This window comes from Hirundo rustica, chromosome 20, assembly GCF_015227805.2.
Source record: "Hirundo rustica isolate bHirRus1 chromosome 20, bHirRus1.pri.v3, whole genome shotgun sequence".
Taxonomy (NCBI): Eukaryota; Metazoa; Chordata; class Aves; order Passeriformes; family Hirundinidae; genus Hirundo; species Hirundo rustica.
The window spans coordinates 10,937,355-10,957,385 of NC_053469.1; the positions used below are offsets into that span (position 1 = coordinate 10,937,355).

The 20,031-nt window shown below is 57.4% G+C and overlaps 1 protein-coding gene across 4 annotated transcripts in view; it reads left to right on the top strand.

Annotated features, from left to right (window-relative positions):
* ABCA2 (ATP binding cassette subfamily A member 2) overlaps window positions 1-20,031 on the top strand; it is a 34,792-nt gene that overhangs the window by 1,184 nt on the left and 13,577 nt on the right. For 2 of the 4 annotated variants that reach the window (XM_040083579.2, XM_058423162.1), the window contains exons 2-25: window positions 6,528-6,621; window positions 8,703-8,814; window positions 9,238-9,404; window positions 9,601-9,728; window positions 9,897-10,001; window positions 10,467-10,652; window positions 10,734-10,952; window positions 11,563-11,897; window positions 12,136-12,295; window positions 12,495-12,623; window positions 12,873-13,040; window positions 13,777-13,873; window positions 14,229-14,402; window positions 14,483-14,585; window positions 15,135-15,249; window positions 15,589-15,779; window positions 16,011-16,161; window positions 16,461-16,665; window positions 17,103-17,267; window positions 17,562-17,745; window positions 18,040-18,252; window positions 18,940-19,136; window positions 19,217-19,399; window positions 19,814-19,998. In XM_040083579.2, coding sequence (XP_039939513.1) covers window positions 6,528-6,621; window positions 8,703-8,814; window positions 9,238-9,404; window positions 9,601-9,728; window positions 9,897-10,001; window positions 10,467-10,652; window positions 10,734-10,952; window positions 11,563-11,897; window positions 12,136-12,295; window positions 12,495-12,623; window positions 12,873-13,040; window positions 13,777-13,873; window positions 14,229-14,402; window positions 14,483-14,585; window positions 15,135-15,249; window positions 15,589-15,779; window positions 16,011-16,161; window positions 16,461-16,665; window positions 17,103-17,267; window positions 17,562-17,745; window positions 18,040-18,252; window positions 18,940-19,136; window positions 19,217-19,399; window positions 19,814-19,998 — 3,966 coding nt within the window. The remainder of the gene's footprint in view (window positions 1-6,527; window positions 6,622-8,702; window positions 8,815-9,237; window positions 9,405-9,600; window positions 9,729-9,896; window positions 10,002-10,466; window positions 10,653-10,733; window positions 10,953-11,562; window positions 11,898-12,135; window positions 12,296-12,494; window positions 12,624-12,872; window positions 13,041-13,776; window positions 13,874-14,228; window positions 14,403-14,482; window positions 14,586-15,134; window positions 15,250-15,588; window positions 15,780-16,010; window positions 16,162-16,460; window positions 16,666-17,102; window positions 17,268-17,561; window positions 17,746-18,039; window positions 18,253-18,939; window positions 19,137-19,216; window positions 19,400-19,813; window positions 19,999-20,031) is intronic. The other 2 variants (XM_058423161.1, XM_058423163.1) reach the window with 2 other exon arrangements.

Below are 20,031 nucleotides of genomic sequence, written 5' to 3' on the forward strand. Positions count from 1 at the left end.
GGGGACCCATTCTCCGTGACCCTCCCTACCAGCCCTGTGGGCAGCATGGGAGTGCAGTGCAGGAAGCTGTGGCCAGAGGAGGAGGTTGGGGAGCCCAGGCCCATCACCTCCGTGTGTATGGACTGTTGCTGGAGTGCCACTGCTTCAGGCAGGGTGGCAGGGTATGGAGCAGCCCCTCCTTGCCCACTCAGCGATGCCGTGAGTGCATGGGGTGCGCAGGGAACCAGCTGTGGACCAGGATGAGAGCTGGTCCCAGTGCCGTGGGTGCTCATGGATGGATTTGAGGCAGTCCCTAGGACAGCTGTGCCCTGAGGATGTGTGTGCCCTGTGTATGTCACCTCCTTCCTTGTGCTACTGCTATGTGTGAATTCCAGAGTCACTTGGTGTCCCTGGTCTGCGCTGGGGCCATCATCCTGCCCTGGGGAGCTCTGCCCTCTCCAGCAGTGCTGGGCTGAGCTGCTGGTGCTGGTTGGCCAGGGCAGAGCCCTGTGCCTGGCATTCAGCAGTGGGTTCACCAGTGCAGGTGTGCCCTGGTAGTGGCCACAGATGGATGTTTCAGTGGGAGAAACCAGCTCCCACTGGGGTGATCTTACTGCAGCAGCCAGAGGCTGAGGGACTGGAGCGGGGAAGGGGGGATACACTACTAGCCCATTCTCCTGCTGGGTCTTCACCCAGGGGCAAGCAGAGCTGGGGGGTTGCTGGGCTTCTCCCAGCCTCAGAGTGGGAGTGTGGGCATCAATAACTACCTTTTGGTACAGCCTGGTGCTGCAGGTGCTCTCCTGGGGTCAGTCCTTGCCACCATGCGCTCCCCTCGAAGCAACAGGTGGAGCAGCAAACCCAGTGCTGCAGGGTGGGGTGGGAAGTAGAGACCCTAGGTTTGACTGAGGGCTCTGTGCTGGGACTTGAGAGCTGGAGCAGTTCTGTGTTCTGCCCATGAATGTTGATGGCCTGGAGTTGTCCCTGTTGTCCCTGGCAGCAGGGGCTGTTCAGGAGCAGGATTAAAGTAGGATCCAGCCTTGGTTTTGGGAGAGACTTTATTCATAGGCACTTTGTGAGAGCTTGGCCACGCCATTTATAGGTGGGTGGTGGGTGTGGGGAGACCTGCAGCGTGGCCAGGTCTTGTAAGGCCTGGCCTTACCTCTTGTAAGGCCTTGTTCCCAGCCTGTGATGGCTTTGGACCTTGACTAATGTGTTTGAGCTGTTCCAGGGGCTGCCCTGGGGTTTGGCCCCGATTTTATTCTTCCCAGAGCAGAAATTCAAGCAGGAATCCTGGGATGATGGAGGTCTGAGCTGAACAGTATCGATGGCTCTTGGTGGAGGGAAGCCCAGGGGATTGCTGGCTGTGCTTTGAGTCTGCTGGGACAGGAATTGTTAAAGCATGGGCTCTCCCATGACTTCGGTATCTGGTTTAAACCTCTGTTGGATGTAAAAATTAGCGGGTGTTCTCTCAAAAGTCACCACAGGCACGGTTCAGGGTGTTCACCTGCCTTCCCTGGGGTGCTTTGTGCCCATTCCTTTGGGTTGGGCAGACAGCCACAGCTGGAGCTCCTCGTGATGGAAGTGTGCTGCCAGTTTGCTTGATCCTGGGGAAGGGTTGGTGGGCAGGTTAAGGCTCTTCTAGGGGACTGGTGAGAGCAGTTCTGTGCTGTTTTGGTTCTGCAGCACATTGGTGGGGCTCCCTATGGCATGGGCCCTGGGGTGAGGGAAGGGATATAGGGAGAGCTGACAGCAGTGTGGCTGGATCTGTGCCTTCTGCACTTTGTCCTGAAGAAGGAAAACGCTCCACAGCAGAGCTGGCAGATCTGTCCTTTCCCCCTGGCTGGTGTCAAAGAGCTGGGGGAAAACTGATGCTACCAGAAAAAGAAAGGCTGAAATTTGGGGTGCTGGGGGACTGTAACAATGCCTCTGCTGGGGTGCGGGGTCCCTAGGACCCTGTGCATGTGGCCCTGCCAGCCTCTGCTGCCAGGACTGGGAGGATGCTGGTACTGGATGCAGCAGGAATCAGTTGGGTACTGCCGTGGCTCTGAGTGCTCTTTGCCCCCTCATTGTTTGCAGCAGGTGTGGGGAGGGGAAGCATGGCTTTGGCAGGGGTGTGCTGGCCCTGCGAGTCCCTGTTGGCAGGGCAGCTGGGAGGCACCTTCGTCCACATTGGCTGCTGGCATGACCCTGTGCTCAGGTCAGGCATCTTGTGCCAGTAGGAGGGTGGCCCTGTCCCAGTGCTGTATGGCCTTTGCTTAGGGCACTGATGATGATGTGCCCTCTTGGCCCAGCACACAGGTGCCTGGCTGGCACTGCAGGAATGGGGGGAACTGTGGTGGGTGTTCAGCTCAGGAGAGTTGTGGACAAACCCCAGCAGGGATTTCTTACTCCTCCAGCCTTCCAAGGCAGGACTCCAGGCTGCTGTGTCAGGGCTGTCAGGGGTGGGGATTGTGCCCATGCTGGAGGCAGGGGATAGTGGGACAGATGGATGTAACTGGTAGTGACCAGAGGCAAAGGTGAGGGTGGCCAGGCCTTGGCAGGGTGGGAGTTGGCAGCCCCCAGACCTGGCCTTTTCTGTCCCCATGGGGCAGGTGACCTCTCAGGCCCACACCTGGATGGTGACCATCAGTGGATGTCATGGTCAGGTCTCCACTGGAGCTGGGCTGTTTAGCCTCAGGCATTTTGGAGCCTAAATTGCCGTTAGAGCTCTCAAGCTCATCTTTCCCAGTGATCATGGCTTTACCTGTCTTTACTTTCTGGCTGCAGGCAAAAGTGGGCATTTAACAGTGATTAAAATTTGGAGCCATGAAAATGTAACGGCATTTCTGCAGCCTTAAAATGCTATTGGAAAAGTTGGATCCTGCAGGAGCTGAGAGCCCCATCCCTCGGGTTCCTGCAGGCTAGCACCTATTGTCAGTTCCTGCTGGCACTGTGGGCCTGATATTTCTGGGTCTAAAGAGATTTTAACCTGCTAGCAGCTGCTAACTTTTCCCAAGGGACAATTTCTCGAGAAAGCTTCTTCAAACAATTTTAGCAAACAACCGTCTTTTTTCAAAACGATCTTTCTCCAAGCAGTGTTTTGCTATTTCTCTAGTTTAACTAATAGGATTAGAGAAGTGGCGTTCCTATTCACTAATCATGTTAAGTCTGTATTAGAACACCTTATAAAAGGTAGTAAGAATTAGATAATAAAGCCTTTCCTATACTCTTTGCCTTCTGAAATATTTAGAGTCTCCCGTCTTTCTCTCGTGTCTTAGAACGACAGTGGGCGGCATTGGGATTGGCAGAGAGGCTGGCATGGAGTACGCAGAAGCTCCTTCTTCCCATGAGGAGCACAGGCAGACTTTGCTCTGTCCTCTGGGGGGTACATGCAGGGATTTTGGATGCTGTGTGTGATGCTGCTTCACTTGTGTTGGAGCCAATAAACCCTCTTGCAGGTGCCAGGCTATGGGAGAGGGGTGTTGACCATGGCAGGTTTGGGGTGCAGGGGTGTCACTGGAGTTGCCAGCTTGAGAGTCTTAGTATCGGGGTGCCCAGCCCCTGACTGCCCCTCTCCTACACCATGCTGGCTGGAGGCTGTGGGTGTCAGGCATTGCTGGGGGCAGGTGGGGGGAACTGAACAAACTTTTGGGTGACAGTGATGAACAGAAGAGCTGCCTCTGCCTGACCTGGCTGTCTCCACGAGGCCTGCCCCCTGGGCTACTGGGACATGAATGCTGCCACGTCCTGGGGACACCAGTGGAGTTGCGCAGTTGTCCATGAGCTGAAACCCATGTCTATGCTGACCCTGGCTCCAGCACATCTCCCAGCTGTCCTGGTGCTGGCTGGAGGGTGGGCATGGTGGCACCATTGTGCTGGACTGGGCTGTTTGCACCGCTGTCCTGTGATGCTTATCTGGCCTTTTGACCTGGCTCTGTGGGAGCTGTGTGTTGCGGCAGGCGCTGCTGCCTCCTGCTCGGCCTCCTCACAGCCTCTCGCTCCCATCTGACAATGTGGCAGAAGATGGGCAGAGGCATTGAATCACTGTCCCAATACTTCAGGAAAGACATATCCCCCTGCCAGGGGCCAGCACCCTGCTATGACACCCACCCAGCTCTGCCTCCCTGCTGGGGGGGAATTGGGCAGGACCCCACCACCCCTGCCTCCATCCAAGGGCAGGGCTGAATATGGAACAAGTTAACCCACTGTCTGTAGGGTGACAGATGGACACCCAGTGCCTGTGCAAACCTGGACAGTACTTATGACCTCATCCTGCTCACATCCAGCCAGGCTGAAATGAACACGTGGCAGGGGATGTGGAAGGAGTGAATGCCACCATCCAGGAGCTGTCCCTGGCCCCCACAGCCATTGTCACCTGGTACAAGGACTCCTGGGACTAGTGTCCCAGCCTCGGTCCTGCACTTGTGCCCTCGTCAAGAGCGAAGGGAGGCAGGGGATGGCTGACAGGGTATGGCAGGCCAGCTGGTGCAGTTATAGCCAGCTGCTGGCAGGGACTGGTCCTTCTCTTCTTGGCCTTCTCCTGCCTACTGGGGAGCATTTTCTTCTCAGCTGCTTGCATCCTGGCCTTTCATCCTTGCTTTCTCATACAATCCCAAAATGCCCCCCAGTGGGCAGGGACCCCACCATCCCCAGGCTGTGCTAGTGACCCCGCCGGGTGCCTCTCTAGAAGTATGAGGCTCTGTTGGGCCCCACTGCATGCCAGTGCCCCACTGGGGGTGTGCTGTGGCCCTGGCCTCCCCACCTCTGGGAAGTTCCCATGGGGACAGCCCTGGGGACTGGGGGGCAGGGTCAGTCCTAGAGGCGCAGCCTGGAAAGTAGCCATATGCTACCGTGTCTGCCCATCACCATGTCACTCTGGATGCCAAAGGTGTGGGACGGTCTGCTGTGCCACTGGGGTACGTGGCAGTGCAGAAGGAGCTGGGGACCAGGGACATCTCTGGGGATGGAGATGAGCAAAAGTCAATGACCCCTGTCAAAAAAATACATAACAACAAGCAGGTTCCAACAAGCTGTTGCCACCAAGAACACTCTCCACACGAGCCTGGTACAGGCCAGCGTGGGTGTGTGGGGATGGTCCCCCCAGTGCCTGGGCACAGAGGCCCTGTTGTGTGCCTGGTAAACAGGCAGGGGGTGGGGCAGGGGCCACGGGACAGCAGTGTGTGTCAGGGTGCCCCTGCTGTCCTGCCTTGTGCTGGAACAGTAACACTAGGGACTGTCCCTGGGACTAGTGTTATCAGAAAGATGAGGATTCTCAGGCATTGCTCCTGGGGGCATTTTCCATCTCCTCCAGTCCTTCTTCCTCTCCAAACCCAGGAACTCTGGCATAGCGAGTGCAGCATGGGCAGCACCCAAGGGTGCAGTTGTGCTCATCCCACAGAAGTAGCACTGTAGCGATTTGCTGGCAGGGACCTGGGTGCGGGCCTCCTTCTGCTTACTGCCAGTTGGGGCTGCTCTGACTTTCTTCACAGAGAGTTGGCAGCCTCTGAGTGGGTCAGCATGGAGGTGATGTTGGAGACAGGAGGGCTCCTGTCACCTGTTGGCAGCTGCATCTTTCATGTTAAAGTCCATTCTTGTCACCCTTTAGGCTTGCCCATTGGCACTGGTGCAAGGCTGATGTGGGTGGTGTAGCAAGCTCCTTCCCAGTAGTGGAGCTGGACCCTGCCCTGCCCACGGGTGGCAGCAGGTTTCGGGGTCTCGGCAGCTGCCTTGGGTCTGATCTGGCCGTGGAGTGAGCTGAAGTTGGCTCACCTCACCCTGTGCCTCAGTTTCTGGACCTGCAGTGGTTCTCTGCCTCTGGGCAGTGGGGCTGTGACGTGTCTGGGCACTCCGGTGCAAAGTGGCAACAGCTGCGCTGGCAGTGTGCCGGGTGCTTGCTCCTGCTGGTGGCTGGAGATGTTGATGCCTGTCCCTAGGGCCTCTGGGCACAGAGCCTACCCTGGACTTCTGAGCTGCTGTGGCCAGGAATTCCTGGGAATTTGCTGTTATTTACCATAAGCTGCCAGTGGAAATTCCTTGCAGCCAGAGCCTTTTGGGAGGGCACAGAAGGGTACCAGGATGACCCAGCTGCACCTGAAGCTGGTGCCAAGGCCTGGCTGAACTGAAGGTCTACCCTCTGCTATTAGACTCAGCTACTGAGCCTTGTTAGATCCAACAGAGGCAGAGGTGACAAGGGGGCAGACATCATGCTGCTCCAGGCTGTGAGGGCACTAGCCTTTAGGACTTGCGGTCTTCTCCCTGAGCAACTCCAGTTATGGTTGACCATCAAGGCTAAGCTGAAGCCCCAGCCCCCTGTTTGCACTGCTGGAGGAGGCATCCATCCTCTCTGTGTATCCTGCCCTGTCCTGCAGTGGTCTGGACAGGGTGGTGCAGGCAGGAGGTTGTGGGATGCCCAGGAACCTTTTTGGCGCTTACTGAGCTGTGACAGAGCCACCAGCCATTTGCAATATGTGGACACGGTGCTGCACTGCACCAATGCCTGCCCATGCTTCTCCCTGGTGGCTGGGTTCTGTCCCTAAGCATCCGTTTTCTCTGCTCTATGTTGTCCCCAGTGGGTGCTGACCTTCGAGATCTTCATCCCCCTCGTGCTCTTCTTCATCCTCCTGGGGCTGCGGCAGAAGAAGCCAACCATCCCTGTGAAGGAAGGTGAGTCCCAGCCAGGCGGTGCTGGGGGCACTGCCACACTTGGGGACATCCTCAGGCTCTGGGGTGGTGCTCCAGCCTGGGGGCAGGGGGTACCTAGAGAAGCCTTTTGGGGGACATTGGTTTGGGAAGGGGCTACAGCCAAGGACTGGTGGGGCAGACCTGGTGGGTGGAAGTAGCAGTCTATCCCAGCCTGGGGAGGCTCCCCTGGGGGTGGCAGTACCAACCAGCCTGTGTCTGTCATTGGCACGGACATTTTGTGTGGGGAGAGAGGAGCTGGATGGTGCTGGAACAGCCACAGTTCCCCCAAGTAGTCTAGGGTCAGCTGGAATGCCACTGGGAGGTGCTCCCCAGTCGGGGGGAAGTGACCTAAAGGAAGCCTTGGGGTGCTCAGAGGCCTGACAGGATGGTAAATTGATGGGAATGGAGCTAAGGGCTCTGGGAGAATTCCAGCTGGAGCGTTGACCTGGGCTCTGGTCCTGCGGGCTGCGCTGCTGGGAGGAGGCAGTGGAGTGAAGCTGCCAGCTCGCAAGGGCCTGTGGATTCCCGCCTTGATGGGTGCCCTGGCACAGGTGGCAGAGCAGGGCCAGGGGAGATGCTGGGCATTTGTGGTGACCCCAAGTAACGATGGTTTGAGCCTGTGTTTCAGTGTGTGTGCCGGCGAGGGAGAGCCCAGCTGCTGGTGGGGTCCGGCTGCAGCAGGCACTACCCGCGTTCCTGCCTTGGCACTGACATGCACTCTGTGTTGTGTAGTTTTTGGTTTGGTTTTTCGTTCTTTTTTGCTCATGTTTTCTTTTTCTTTCCCACCATCTCCCCTGCCTGCCTGCCCTTCATGCCTCAACTGCATGCACCAGTCTGTAAGTTGGTGGGACGTGTGGGTGCCTCCCCCCATTCCCTTGCCAGTGCTGGCCTCGTAGTGTGGGGAGGAAGAGCCTGGTTTAGATCAACTCACTCTGGCCTAATCCATGCCTCTGCAAACCCCTTGCCTTCCGCCACAACTGGTGAAGATGAGCTTGCGCAGCCCAGTATGACGCCTGCCTGCTCCTCCCTGGGGCTGACCAGCCGTGGTGGTGTGCCCCCTTGGTTGTTGGTGCTGCGTTCCCCAGGTGCCGGGGCCACTGGTGGCCATGTCCCCAGCCTCCTGGGCTGCATAGGTCTCTCAAGGCCAGCAAGATCCTATGCACTGACTTTGTCACCAAACCGTGGCATGGCCACCAATGTGGGTTCCACCACCCCAGTAGGCTACTGGCCTATCCCATGCTCCACCTGTCCCTTGTTCCTGCCAGAAGCCCATATTCACCAGTTTCTGCTGACAGTGGCCTTCCTAACAGCACTGACCTATCTCTAACCACAGGGTCATCAGCAGGGTGGCGAGAGCAGGGTCCCTGCCTGGCACTGCCTGGTGACAACCTGTGGATAACCCCATCAGGCAGGAGCCTTCTGGGCCTGCCCTGCCCTAGGAAAGGACACAGGAGGGTCCCAGCAGGGATGGTGGCTCAGTGTCAGTGGAAGGGGGAAGGTTTGCCAGCCCTTTGCAACTTGTTTCTTCCATCTCCCTGCTCTGTGTCTCCATTTCCACCCACCTCTAGCCACCGGACTTTGAGGCAGCTGGGTTGGGGGGGAGGCTGGAGGCTCTGGGAACTGCAGGTGACAACTCTATTTTCCCTGTTATATTTTTCCTCCTTTTTCTCTGAGATCCACCACTGCCTCTGAGGCTACTAACAGGAGGGGCTGGGAGCCTGAAGGAGGTTGGTGGCCATCTTGGGGGCAAGTGGCAGAAATTGGCATCGGCGTGGGGCTCAAGGAAGCCATCACCCAGGGAGGAGTGGGTGGGGGCCAGAGGGGTGGAGCCAGGGGTGCTGGAGCTGCCTGCAGCTCCACAGAGTCACCAGCCAGGACAGCCCTGGTGGGAAAGCTACTGATTTCTGATCGTGGCCACCAGCCTCCCATGGGTTCGCAGACCCCAGCGTGTGCTTTTCTGAAATGAGTGTCTGTTTCTCTGGTGGCCCCTTCCCTGCCTCTTTGCCTCTTCTCCCTGCTGCCTGCACTTTCCTTGGCCTCTTCTGCACTCTTACTGGCTCCAGCTTTCTACACGGCGGCCCCGCTCACATCAGCTGGGATTCTGCCGGTCATGCAGTCCCTGTGCCCCGACGGCCAGCGTGATGAGTTTGGCTTCCTGCAGTACTCCAACTCCACGTGAGTCCTGTCCTCACCATGCACTTCCTCTCCCAGCCCTCATGCTCCTGCACATAGCCTGCCCCTTTCCACGCTGGCGCTGCCACCCTAGGGCTGAGGGAGAAGTTGGTACCCTCCAAAGTGCTTGGGTGCAGACCACCATGTTCTTGGTGCAGGGGACACCTCAGTCTGTTTTGCTGTGGGCTCCCAGGTGTTCAGTGCTGGGAGGAGGATGGAGAAGGCCCTTGGAGACACCTTGAGGTGCCGGGGCTCTCCTCTGAGCCTCGGCACACTGGATTTCAGTGCTCAGGCAAGGGCAGCGGTGCCCTGTTTCAGACAGGACTGCTGTCCCCTGCACCTGAGGGGCTCTTTTCCCCCAGAGCTCTGGGGAAGGTGTCCCCATCCCTCAGTTCCTGAAGCCAGGGTGGTGCTGGGCTCTCGCAGGGTGACACAGATTCTGGAACACCTCAGCGAAACAGTAGAGCAAAGCAGCCTCTTCGACCCGCAGCACCCAGGACTGGAGGAGGAGCTGGAGTCGCTGCGCCGGCACCTGGAGGCCCTCAGCAGCCCTGAGCCCAGCTCCATGGAGACCCACTTCGGCAGCCAAGCAGGTGGGTTGTGCTCTGCCTGCCCTGCTGCCTGTGTGGGCAGAGACGGCACAAGCTTGCGTGGCACCCAGCAAAGTGATGATGTGTGGCAGTGCCCTGCCGCTGTCTGCATCGCTGCATTGGGCAGGGCCAGCTCTGGAGCCGTGCTGTCACCCTGATGCTGGTGGCTGCTCTGACCTCCCGTGTTGTTCCTTTGCAGCATCCAGCTTCACGCTGGCATGGGCGGCCAAAGACCAGGGCGAGCTGCGGCGCTTCCTGATGCAGAACCTGTCCCTCCCCAACAGCACAGCTGAGCTGCTCCTAGGCTCCAGCATTGACTTGCGGGAGGTGGGTGACCTCTGGTCTTTGCAGGAGTCTGTGCTGCCCTGTGAATGCCACCCAGCTGGGATTTGTTCTTCCTTGCCATCCTACGCCAGGGCCTTACTGGGCAAGCAGGTGCAGCACTGGTGCTCCACTCTTGGCACACCAGGCAGTCCTCCTTTCATCTTGGTGCAGGTGTACCGGCAGTTTTTCGATGCCTTTCCTTTGGTACCTGATGAGACCCATGAGCGAGACCTGTGGGATGGGTTTGGCCCCAGCAAGAAGATGACACAGCTGGAGGTGAGGACCAGTGTGGCATGCAGGGGACATGGTAGGGTACAGCCCATCCCCTTGTCTCCTCCATATCCCACTCCAGGTGATATGGGGGTGTCTGTCCCAGTTGAGGGGCCATGACAGAACATTATCAGGGGGCAGAACAGCAGCAGGGATGGCTGTGGTCCACCCTGGTGCTGCCACCAGTTCCCCCAGAGTTATGAGACACACCAGTGCCTATTCCGGGGTTTACCATTGCAGTGGGGGCTGGCGCTGCCTGGGTGCTGGCTGTGGAGGGAGCAGGGGAGATTGTTACCCCCTTGTGTCTGGCATGTGGGGGATCCCTGCTCCCTGCATCTGCACAGCCCTTTTCTGCCCCTCCCTGTGGAGACTGTGGATGCTGTGGGGCTGTTGGTGTATGCCTTGGGACACCTGAGGAGGTGGACCTGGGGGAAACCCACATTCCACCAGCCATCCCCATTCATCTTGCAGAAGAGCCTCCCCAGTGGCTGGAGGAGCCTGCAGAAAGGGCTGGTTCACAGGGTGCTGTGGGACTCAGTAGCAGCACCACACCAGCCAGCACTGCTCCACATGCTCTCCCAGGCTCTGGGCCTCACCAGCACTGCTGTGGCACCTGCCATCTCTGATAGCCCCCAGGGTTTCGTCACTGAGATGGAGGTGAGCACCTCACAGGGCAACCTGGGCTGCTCTGCTAGAGCAGGCACTGCAGTGCTGTCTCTACAACTTCATGCCCTGTAGAATGTCCTCTTCACCGGGCCGGTGCTGGAGCAGCTGACATGTGAGCAGAATCCAGGGGGGCTGCACCGCCTCCTGCGTGTGTCCCCCAGGCAGCAGCCGCTGCTGGCAGCATACCGGGCACTGGCCTGCAACGGCAGCCGAGCCACCCGCCAGGAGCGCTTTGCCCAGCTGGCCTCCAAGCTCCAGGAGCAACTGGACACCCCCAAGATTGTCAGCAGGGTGAGAGCTGGACAGGTGGGACAGGCTGGTGGCAGGGATGAGACTTGGGCAGGGTTTTCTACTCAGCTGGCACTGTGTTGGGATGGGGAACAGTTACATGGTCTGGTTTCTCCTGGTCACCCTCTTCTCTGGCATGAGCACTGCCCCACCCAGCTCCATGGTAAGGTCCCAGGTGGTTTTCCATCTAGCACTTGCTTGAACACTGCCTATTGGATAGGTCTGGGTGTCCCCAACATCTTCCTAGGTGTCCCTGCCAGCTTCTCTCCCCAAGACTGGCAAAGCCCTTGGTGGCACAGCTCAAGCCTGACTCTGAGGTCTCACTCCTTGTCCCACCCAAGCTTGATGTGTCCTTTGTAGGAACAGAGGACCACCTTTCTTGTCTTGAGTGCTATCTTGTGTCCTCACACAAGTCCCTGCCAGCATTTGCCCCCATTCTCTCTGCCTCATAGCCACCATGCACAGCAATGAGTCCAGGGCCTTACCTCAGCCCAAGCTCCAACTGAGAAAGTAGAGTTGCTGTTGCTTGGGGTCATTGTTGGTGCCTTCCTAATGGCAAGTAGGACCCTGTTGTCCCAGCAATAAGTAACTCCTTGTCCACTCATACTCACAGCTGAAGCTGGAGGAGGTGAACAGCACAGCCACCCAGCACCGCCTCCGTGCCCTCCTTGAGGACCTGCTGGAGATGGAGAAGGTTCTCCGGGACGTGGACATCCTCTCAGCAGTGGCTAAGCTACTCCCCAGGGGATCCTGTGCCAGCAAGGCCCCACCACCCATGGCCAACAGCACCAGCTGGGCCAGCGCCAATGCCACAGCTGGCAATGCCACGGCAGAGGAGGAGGAGGGCACCGGGGAGGGCCCATCTGGCATCGACGACCCCCAGGGGCAGTTCTCAGCATTTGTGCAGCTCTGGGCAGGGCTGCAGCCCATCCTGTGTGGCAACAACCGGTAGGAGTGCTGGGGAATGGTTCTTCCTGTGCAGGCCAGGGGTGTCACCCCTTGCTGAGCAGGCAGGATGGGTGCTGGGATGCGCTTGGCTGTGCTGCCAAGGATGTCCCCTGTGCTGGGCAGCACCATGCAGGCAGTGGAGTCAGTGTGAAGACCTGTCATGGGCAGGGATGAGGGCTGCCTGCAGGAAGGGGTGCTGAGCCTGAAACAGAGTGGAAAGCCTGAGCTCCCTTTGCAGGACCATTGAGCCTGAGGCACTGAAGCAGGGCAACATGAGCTCGCTGGGCTTCACCAGCAAGGAGCAGCGGAACTTGGGCCTCCTTGTGCATCTGATGACCAGCAACCCCAAAATCCTGTATGCACCTGTGGGCACTGAAGTTGACAAGGTCATCCTGAAGGTAAGGATGCATAGGCTGGAATTCTCCCTATCCTTCTCCTACCAGTCTTGCTCTGCAGATGGGCTGTGTGGCAGGGAAGAGGTTGACTCACAGCCACAGGCAGTGGGAGCTGGACAGGTATCTCCATGGCTGCTAGCCGTCCCAGAGAGCAGGAAACCCCTGCCTCTGCCCACTGTCTGACTTTCTGCCTGGCCCCCAGGCCAATGAGACCTTCGCCTTTGTGGGCAACGTCACCCACTACGCCAAGGCATGGCTGAACATCTCCCCTGAGATCCGAGCCTACCTGGAGGAGGGCAGGCTGCAGAGGCGCATCCGCTGGCTCCAGCAGGTAGGACAGGGATTTACTGCCTTGGCAGTGAAGGGGTCGTCCTCCCTCCAGATACCCTGGGGTCCTTCATGTGCTACTCCCTGGTATCCACCTTGCTCTTGTGGAGACTAGTTTGGATCCCTGCACAGTGTGCACCCTGTCCCCCATCCCCAGGAGGAGCTTTGGGTCCTAACTGTGTTCATGGAGGGGGCACAGTGACCTGAGAGGCAGGGCATACTCCAACTTCTCCCTCCCGTGTCTTTGTCTCAGTTGACCGCTGACCTCCATAAGCACCCAGAGATCCTGAATGTCTCCGACAGTGATGTTCTCCACAACTTTCTCAATGGCAACTTCTCCCTGCCCAATGCCAGCATCCTGCTCCAGCAGCTGGATACGATTGACAATGCTGCCTGCAGCTGGGTCCGCTTCATGGCCAAGGTGAGGTGGAGCCCATCTGTGGGAAAGTTGAACCATTGATGGCCAGGCTCTGTTGGGCTGAAGAGGGTCAGATCCACTGAGACCTTTTTAAGAGCATGGAACAGGCGACCTAGGGGAGGTGGTGGCTCCTGCAGTGTCCAGAGTTTTGGGGTATATGTCTAGGGTGGAGGTACTCACATACTGTTGACTTCTTGGGCTGGGGTTGGCTTTGGGTGGCACATGCTGTACTGTGTGCACACGCTGTGTGCTAGACCCATCCTGGGCCTTGGGATCCCACTAGCCTGCTGAAGCATGTCCAGAGAAAGGCAGTGGAGCCAGGGAAGGTTCTGGAGCACAGGTCTGACTCACGAGGAGGGACTGAGAGCTGGGGGATCTCAGCCTGGAGAAAAGGAGGCTTAGGAGGGGCCTTCTAAGTGTCTACAATTACCTAGAAGGATGTTGCAGCCAGGTGGGGGTCAGTCTTTTCTCCCAAGTGACAAGACAACAGGAAGCAGCCTAAAGTTGTAGCAGGGGAAGTTTAGATTGGATTTTAGGGAAAATTTCTTCACTGAAAGGGTGATCAGCACTGGAACAGGCTGCTCAGGGCAGTAGTGCTACCCCTGTGTTCAAAAAATGTGTGAATTTGACACCTGGGGGTATGATTTAGTGCTGGGCTTCATAGTGTTTAGGTTAATGGACTCAATGATCATAGAGGGCTTTTCCAATCTTAGTGATTCTATGATTCTCTTTCCACTAGGTCAGCGTGGACATCTTCAAAGGCTTCCCGGATGAGGAGAGTATTGTCAACTACACGCTGAACCAGGCCTATCAGGACAACGTCACAGTTTTTGCCAGTATGTCCCTGGGAACCAGCTCTTCTCAGGGGTCCCTGAAACTTTGCCCTTCCCCAGCTGTGCCCTGGAGCCACTGGCAGGGTGTGGGTCCCTAGGTGCACGTGCTGGGTTGGATGAGGGGGCTGAGTATCTCATGGTGCCCATCCTCTGCCCCATGCTGCTGTTCTGGCTCTCCCACTGACATGGCCTGCTGTCTGTGTGCCCTCGCACTCCATGGGGGTCTCACATCCCCAGCCATGCCACTCATCTCATCCATGGCAGCCCCTCATGGTGCCCTCCCCATCCCTGCCTGTTGCTGTGGGCCAGCTGATGTGGCTGGCCCCTGTGGACTCCCTGCCTCTTCTGCTGCCCACAGGTGTCATCTTCCAGACCAACAGGGATGGCTCATTGCCCCCCCACGTCATGTACAAGATTCGGCAGAATTCCAGCTTCACAGAGAAGACCAACGAGATCCGGCGGGCGTACTGGCGGCCTGGTCCCAACACCGGTGGCCGCTTCTACTTCCTCTATGGCTTCGTCTGGATCCAGGGTAAATTGCAGCACCCTGCCACAGCTGCCCACGGCCCTGGCCCCTGTGCACTCAGCCTGGCCTCTCTTTCTCTTCCACAGACATGATGGAGCGTGCCCTCATCAACACATTTGTTGGCCACGATGTGGTGGAGCCTGGAAACTATGTACAGATGTTCCCATACCCGTGTTATACCCGGGATGAGTGAGTAACACTCACCTGCAGGACCTTCCTTCTTCCACTTTGTGGGCCAGGATACTTTAGCTGGGAAAAGGGAACAAGTTTGGGGGCCTGAAAGAGATTGGTGACACTGGGAGTGATGAGCAACCAGTTAAGTCCATTCCTTGGACTACCAGACTCAGGAGGCAGGGGAAAGTAAAAGGAATGGCACACAGATCTGTTGGTGATTATGGATTACAGTAGTCTCGAGGCAGCACCTGTAGAAGTCTCAGAGCCACCAACATTCCTGGGCAGGAGGCTGGAGAGGGCCCCATCCACACCAGGGAGAGGCAGGGCCCTGGGCTGAGCCTGTGGCTACTACCTGCCTGCAAAGGCCTGCCAGCCATGACACTGGATTATCCTGTGGGCTCACTGGAGAAGTTCTTTTAGGGCACTAAGGAGGTGCTAGGTTAGAGACTGGCTGTTCCTGAGCCGTGGGAGAGCCATTCCAAGGCCCCATGCCCCAGGGTCTCCACAGATCTCTGTGGCAGTGCCATCATCCCAGTTCTCCCCTCTCTTCCTCTACCTTACCAGCTTTCTCTTTGTCATCGAGCACATGATGCCCCTCTGCATGGTGATCTCCTGGGTCTACTCAGTGGCCATGATGATCCAGCACATCGTGACAGAGAAGGAGCATCGCCTGAAGGAGGTAGGGGTGGTGGAAGAGATTCTTGGGGAGGAGTGGGCATATCTGAGCCCTACATTCTGTGCTGTGTCCCTGGTCACCTTCCTCCTATTTCTGGCTTACGTGAACTAGGGCAGATGGAGATTCCAAAACCCTGTGCTGAGCTGGTCCTTCTGAGTGTCCCCAGCATGAGGAAGAGTCCTGCCCAGCACTGGAGCGAGCTGAGCTCCTTGGCACCCCAATACAGGGTGTCCTGCCCACTCCCAGCAGCTCCCTTGGTGCTACCCCCCTTGTCCTCTCAGCCCAGTGAGCAGGGGTGCACAGGGTTGGGGACAGCTCTGCTGAGTAGTTTTGGCCTCGCAGGTGATGAAGATGATGGGCCTGAACAATGCGGTGCACTGGGTGGCTTGGTTCATCACTGGCTTTGTCCAGCTCTCCATCTCGGTCACAGCACTCACTGCCATTCTCAAGTACGGCAAGGTCCTCATGCACAGCGACGTCCTCATCATATGGCTCTTCCTCGCCATCTATGCTGTGGCCACCATCATGTTCTGGTGAGTTGCCTGGTCCATGCTGGGCAGTAAAGGGACATGGGCAATGCCAGGTTCTTGTGCCATGAAGTGAGGGTGTTGGGAGCTATGTGGGCAAGGGCCAGTGGACGGGCACAAGTCGCTCCAAGCAGCTGATTTGGGGAGCCAGTTTATTGCCTCAACACCACCAAAACCAGATGGTGTGGGGAAAGTCCTGGTGGGGTGGGATACAAGGAGATGCTGTTCTCCCTGCAGCTTTCTGGTGTCGGTGCTCTACTCCAAGGCCAAGCTGGCCTCTGCCTGTGGTGGCATCATCTACTTCCTCAGCTACGTGCCCTACATGTACGTGGCCATCCGGGAGGAGGTGGCACATGACAAGATCACAGCCTTTGAGAAGTGCATTGCGGTGAGTTGGCTGCAGCAGCTGGGGACATGCTTAGTCCTAGGTTTGCCTCAGGCACCTCATGTCCAGTACAAAGCCACCAAGCTGGCACCAACCCCTGGGCAAGCCATTGCCTGTATAAACCCAACTCTCTCTGAGGCTTTGGAGGTATCTCCAGAAGGTTTGGTGCCTCTCAGGGCCAGGAGCATTTCCATGGGGCTGGGAGGGGCAGCACTGGGTAGGAATTTACCTCAACCAGTTCTTCTGGAACTGGCCTGTGGTTCCTGCTGACCTCCCATTTCCTTCCCTCCACCTCTTCACAGTCCTTCATGTCCACCACGGCCTTTGGGTTGGGATCCAAGTACTTTGCGCTGTATGAGGTAGCCGGTGTGGGTATCCAGTGGCACACCTTCAGCCAGTCACCCGTGGAAGGAGATGACTTCAACCTCCTGCTGTCCATGATGATGCTGGTCGTGGATGCCATAGTGTACGGCGTGCTTACGTGGTACATCGAGGCTGTGCACCCGGGTACGTGTGGGCAGGGGGGCACGAGGGCACCCCAGACCTTACAGGAGCCTCTTTGCTGGGGGACACCTGCCCATGTGTCCTCATCTGCTGGTGTCAGCCAGGTGTCTCAGTTCAGGGGCTGGCTGTAGCAAAGCCACATGTCCACAGCTGAGATACCAATCCCCCTTTATCCCCCTTTTGAAAGCATATCAGTTGCTCCCTGTTTTTTTCATTGTAAAGCTAAAGCATGAGCCAAACCAACCCAAATCCTAAAGGACTTTGTTTCTGGGCGCAGCCCACAGAGCTGCCCTGAGCCCAGCTGGCTGGAGTGTTCACAGCCCCCACCCTGCAATGGTGATGTGACCTGGGGAAACCCCCAAGCCCATGCCCATGCCAAGCTCTGACCCAATCCTCAGCAGTTTCTGCATGGCCCTGACTCCCTGGGGCTGTGGTTGCAGGCATGTTCGGCCTGCCACGGCCCTGGTACTTCCCTTTCCAGAAGTCTTACTGGCTGGGCAATGGGCGCGTGGAGACCTGGGAGTGGACCTGGCCATGGTCACGCACCACCCGCCTCAGCATCATGGAGGAGGATCAGGCCTGTGCCATGGAGAGCCGGAGGCTGGGTGAGGGCAGCTGGGAGCAGCAGTGGGTGGCACAAGGGTGGCCCTGGCTCTGCCACAGGGTCTTGCCTTGGCCATGGACCCCTGTGCTCTTTTCAGGGCGGGATACTGGGCCAAGCACTGTGGCCTCTCTGGGAGCTGCCATTGTGGCGTGGGAGGGGGAAAATTGGTGAGAAGCAGAAGGGAAGGGACCACAAGCCAGCATAGCCACCATGGGATGGAGGCGGGTTGATTGATTCCCAGGGAGCCCCACGCAAAGCCTGGCTTCCCTGGCTCCTCACCATCCTACTGTCACAGCAGAGGAGACAAGGGGCATCGAGGAGGAGCCAACCCACCTTCCCTTGGTCGTCTGCATTGACAAGCTCACCAAAGTTTACAAGACAGACAAGAAGCTGGCGCTGAACAAGCTGAGCCTCAACCTCTATGAGAACCAGGTTGTGTCCTTCCTGGGGCACAATGGTGCAGGCAAGACCACCACCATGTGAGTGCCTGTCCAGGCAGAGAGAGACCATGTTCCTCTGGCCAGCTGCAGGGTGTGAGGCAGGGGCTTCATGATGTCTCTGCAGGGCCTTGTGGCAGCTGGTGCCATGGCCAGAGGGCAGCAGTGTTGGGTGTGGGGCTGGCACAAACATGGGACGGGCAGTAGGCTCACAGTCCTGTGCCAATACTGCTCTGCCTGGGGCCCAGCAGATGCTCCCAGAGGTGGTGGTTGGGATTGGGGTCAGACTGAGGAATATGAGCTCCCTCACACCATTGCCTTTCTCCATCCATTCAGGTCCATCCTCACTGGCTTGTTCCCCCCAACATCGGGCTCTGCTACTATCTATGGCCACGACATCCGTACGGAGATGGACAAGATCCGGAAGAACCTGGGCATGTGTCCCCAGCACAACGTGCTCTTTGACAGGCTGACTGTGGAGGAGCATCTCTGGTTCTACTCGCAGCTCAAGAGCATGGCAGAGGAGGAGATCCGCAAGGAGATGGACAAGTAGGCACCCTCCAGCTCCTTTGTATTCATCTGTGATCGGGATACGCAGAGCAATCGCACGGAGACGAGAGATTTTGCAAGGCAGAGAGTTCCTCTGAGAGAGCCCAAGGCTGAGCCAAGTCCAAGAGCTCCTCTGCCTGTTTATTTCTTACTTTTTATACATTTGTGGGTCTGGCTGTGGATTGGCTTCTGGAGTTTTCACCTCCCAGCCAAATGGCCAGACCAACTGTCAGTTACAATTGTTTTTAGGTTAGAAATATACAAACAAAGGACAGAGAATGAAAAACAAAGGATTTGTTTATGTTACATGTGTGAGAAAGGCAGAAACTGCTCCTAATATTGTACAGTAGCTAAAAAGTCTGACTCCATTTTATGAATGATCAAAAGGCTTTAAAAAACTCAGAAAAACCAGGGTGACATTCATCCATGCCTTTGGCATGAGTGAGTCTCCTTCCTGCTGGCTTTGCCGTGGAGGGATGATCCCATGGAGCTGCTCCACCATATGTTTTCCCACCATTGGGGTGTCAGGCCGTGGAAGCGAGCAGAAGATGCTCATAGCATGACTGCAGCTGGGCAGTCCCAGCAGCCGAAGGCTGCAGATACCGTATGGGGAGGAGGCATTGCATACGGGCACTGGGCACCAGTACAGCCCCCCCAGCATTCCTGGTGCTTCTGCCCTGTCCCCAGGATGATTGAGGATCTGGAACTCTCCAACAAACGGCACTGCCAGGTGCAGACTCTCTCAGGCGGCATGAAGAGGAAGCTGTCGGTGGCCATTGCCTTCGTGGGTGGGTCGCGGGCTGTTATCTTGGATGAGCCCACAGCTGGTGTGGACCCATATGCCCGAAGGGCCATCTGGGACCTCATCCTCAAGTACAAGCCAGGTGAGCAGAGCTGGGCAGAGCTTACCATGCTCCTCTGTGGCAGCCGTGGCCCCTCTGCTGAGGCTTTTCGCTGCCATCAGGGAGGACCATCTTGCTCTCCACACACCACATGGATGAAGCTGACCTGCTGGGGGACCGCATCGCCATCATCTCCCATGGGAAGCTCAAGTGCTGTGGTTCCCCATTGTTCCTCAAGAGCACCTATGGTGATGGTTACAAGCTGACAGTGGTGAAGAAGCAGTCGGACATCAGGAATGGCACAGGTCTGGGGAGCAGTGGGACCCTTTGTTAAAGGGGTAGATGGCACCAGTCCTTCTTCAGCCCAGGAAAGGAGACATCAACAGCCAAGTACTCCCATCCTGAATCTCCTTAGGCCACATGGACAGCAGAGAGGATGGGGCAGGGGTGTAGGAGGTCTCATTGCTCAGCCTTAATTTTTCTCTTCTGGGTCCTTGGAGAGACCTTACACAGTGGCGTTTGTCTCCAGGTGCTGGTTCTGTAGAGCCTGTGGGTTGCCCACTGAGATGTCCAGTGTGGGCCACATTGCAGACCACCATCCCCAGGCCAGTCAGGGTGACGGGGAAGCCCCTATGGCTGTGGGGAGTAGGGGAAATGTGGTGGGTCTTGGTGGGAGGTCAGGCGTGATCTGACCGATGGGTACTGTCCCTCTGCCCCAGAGCCAGGCCAGCCACATAGCCCCCCAGGCCACTCCTCTGTCAGCCCCTGCTCTGAGCCTCGTGTCTCCCAGTTCATCAAGAAGTACGTGGCCTCCTGCCTCCTCATCTCAGACACCAACACAGAGCTCTCCTACATCCTGCCCAGTGAGGCTGTCAAGAAGGGCTGCTTTGAGAGGCTCTTCCAGGTACTGCAGGGGCTGGCAGAGTGGGCAGGCAAG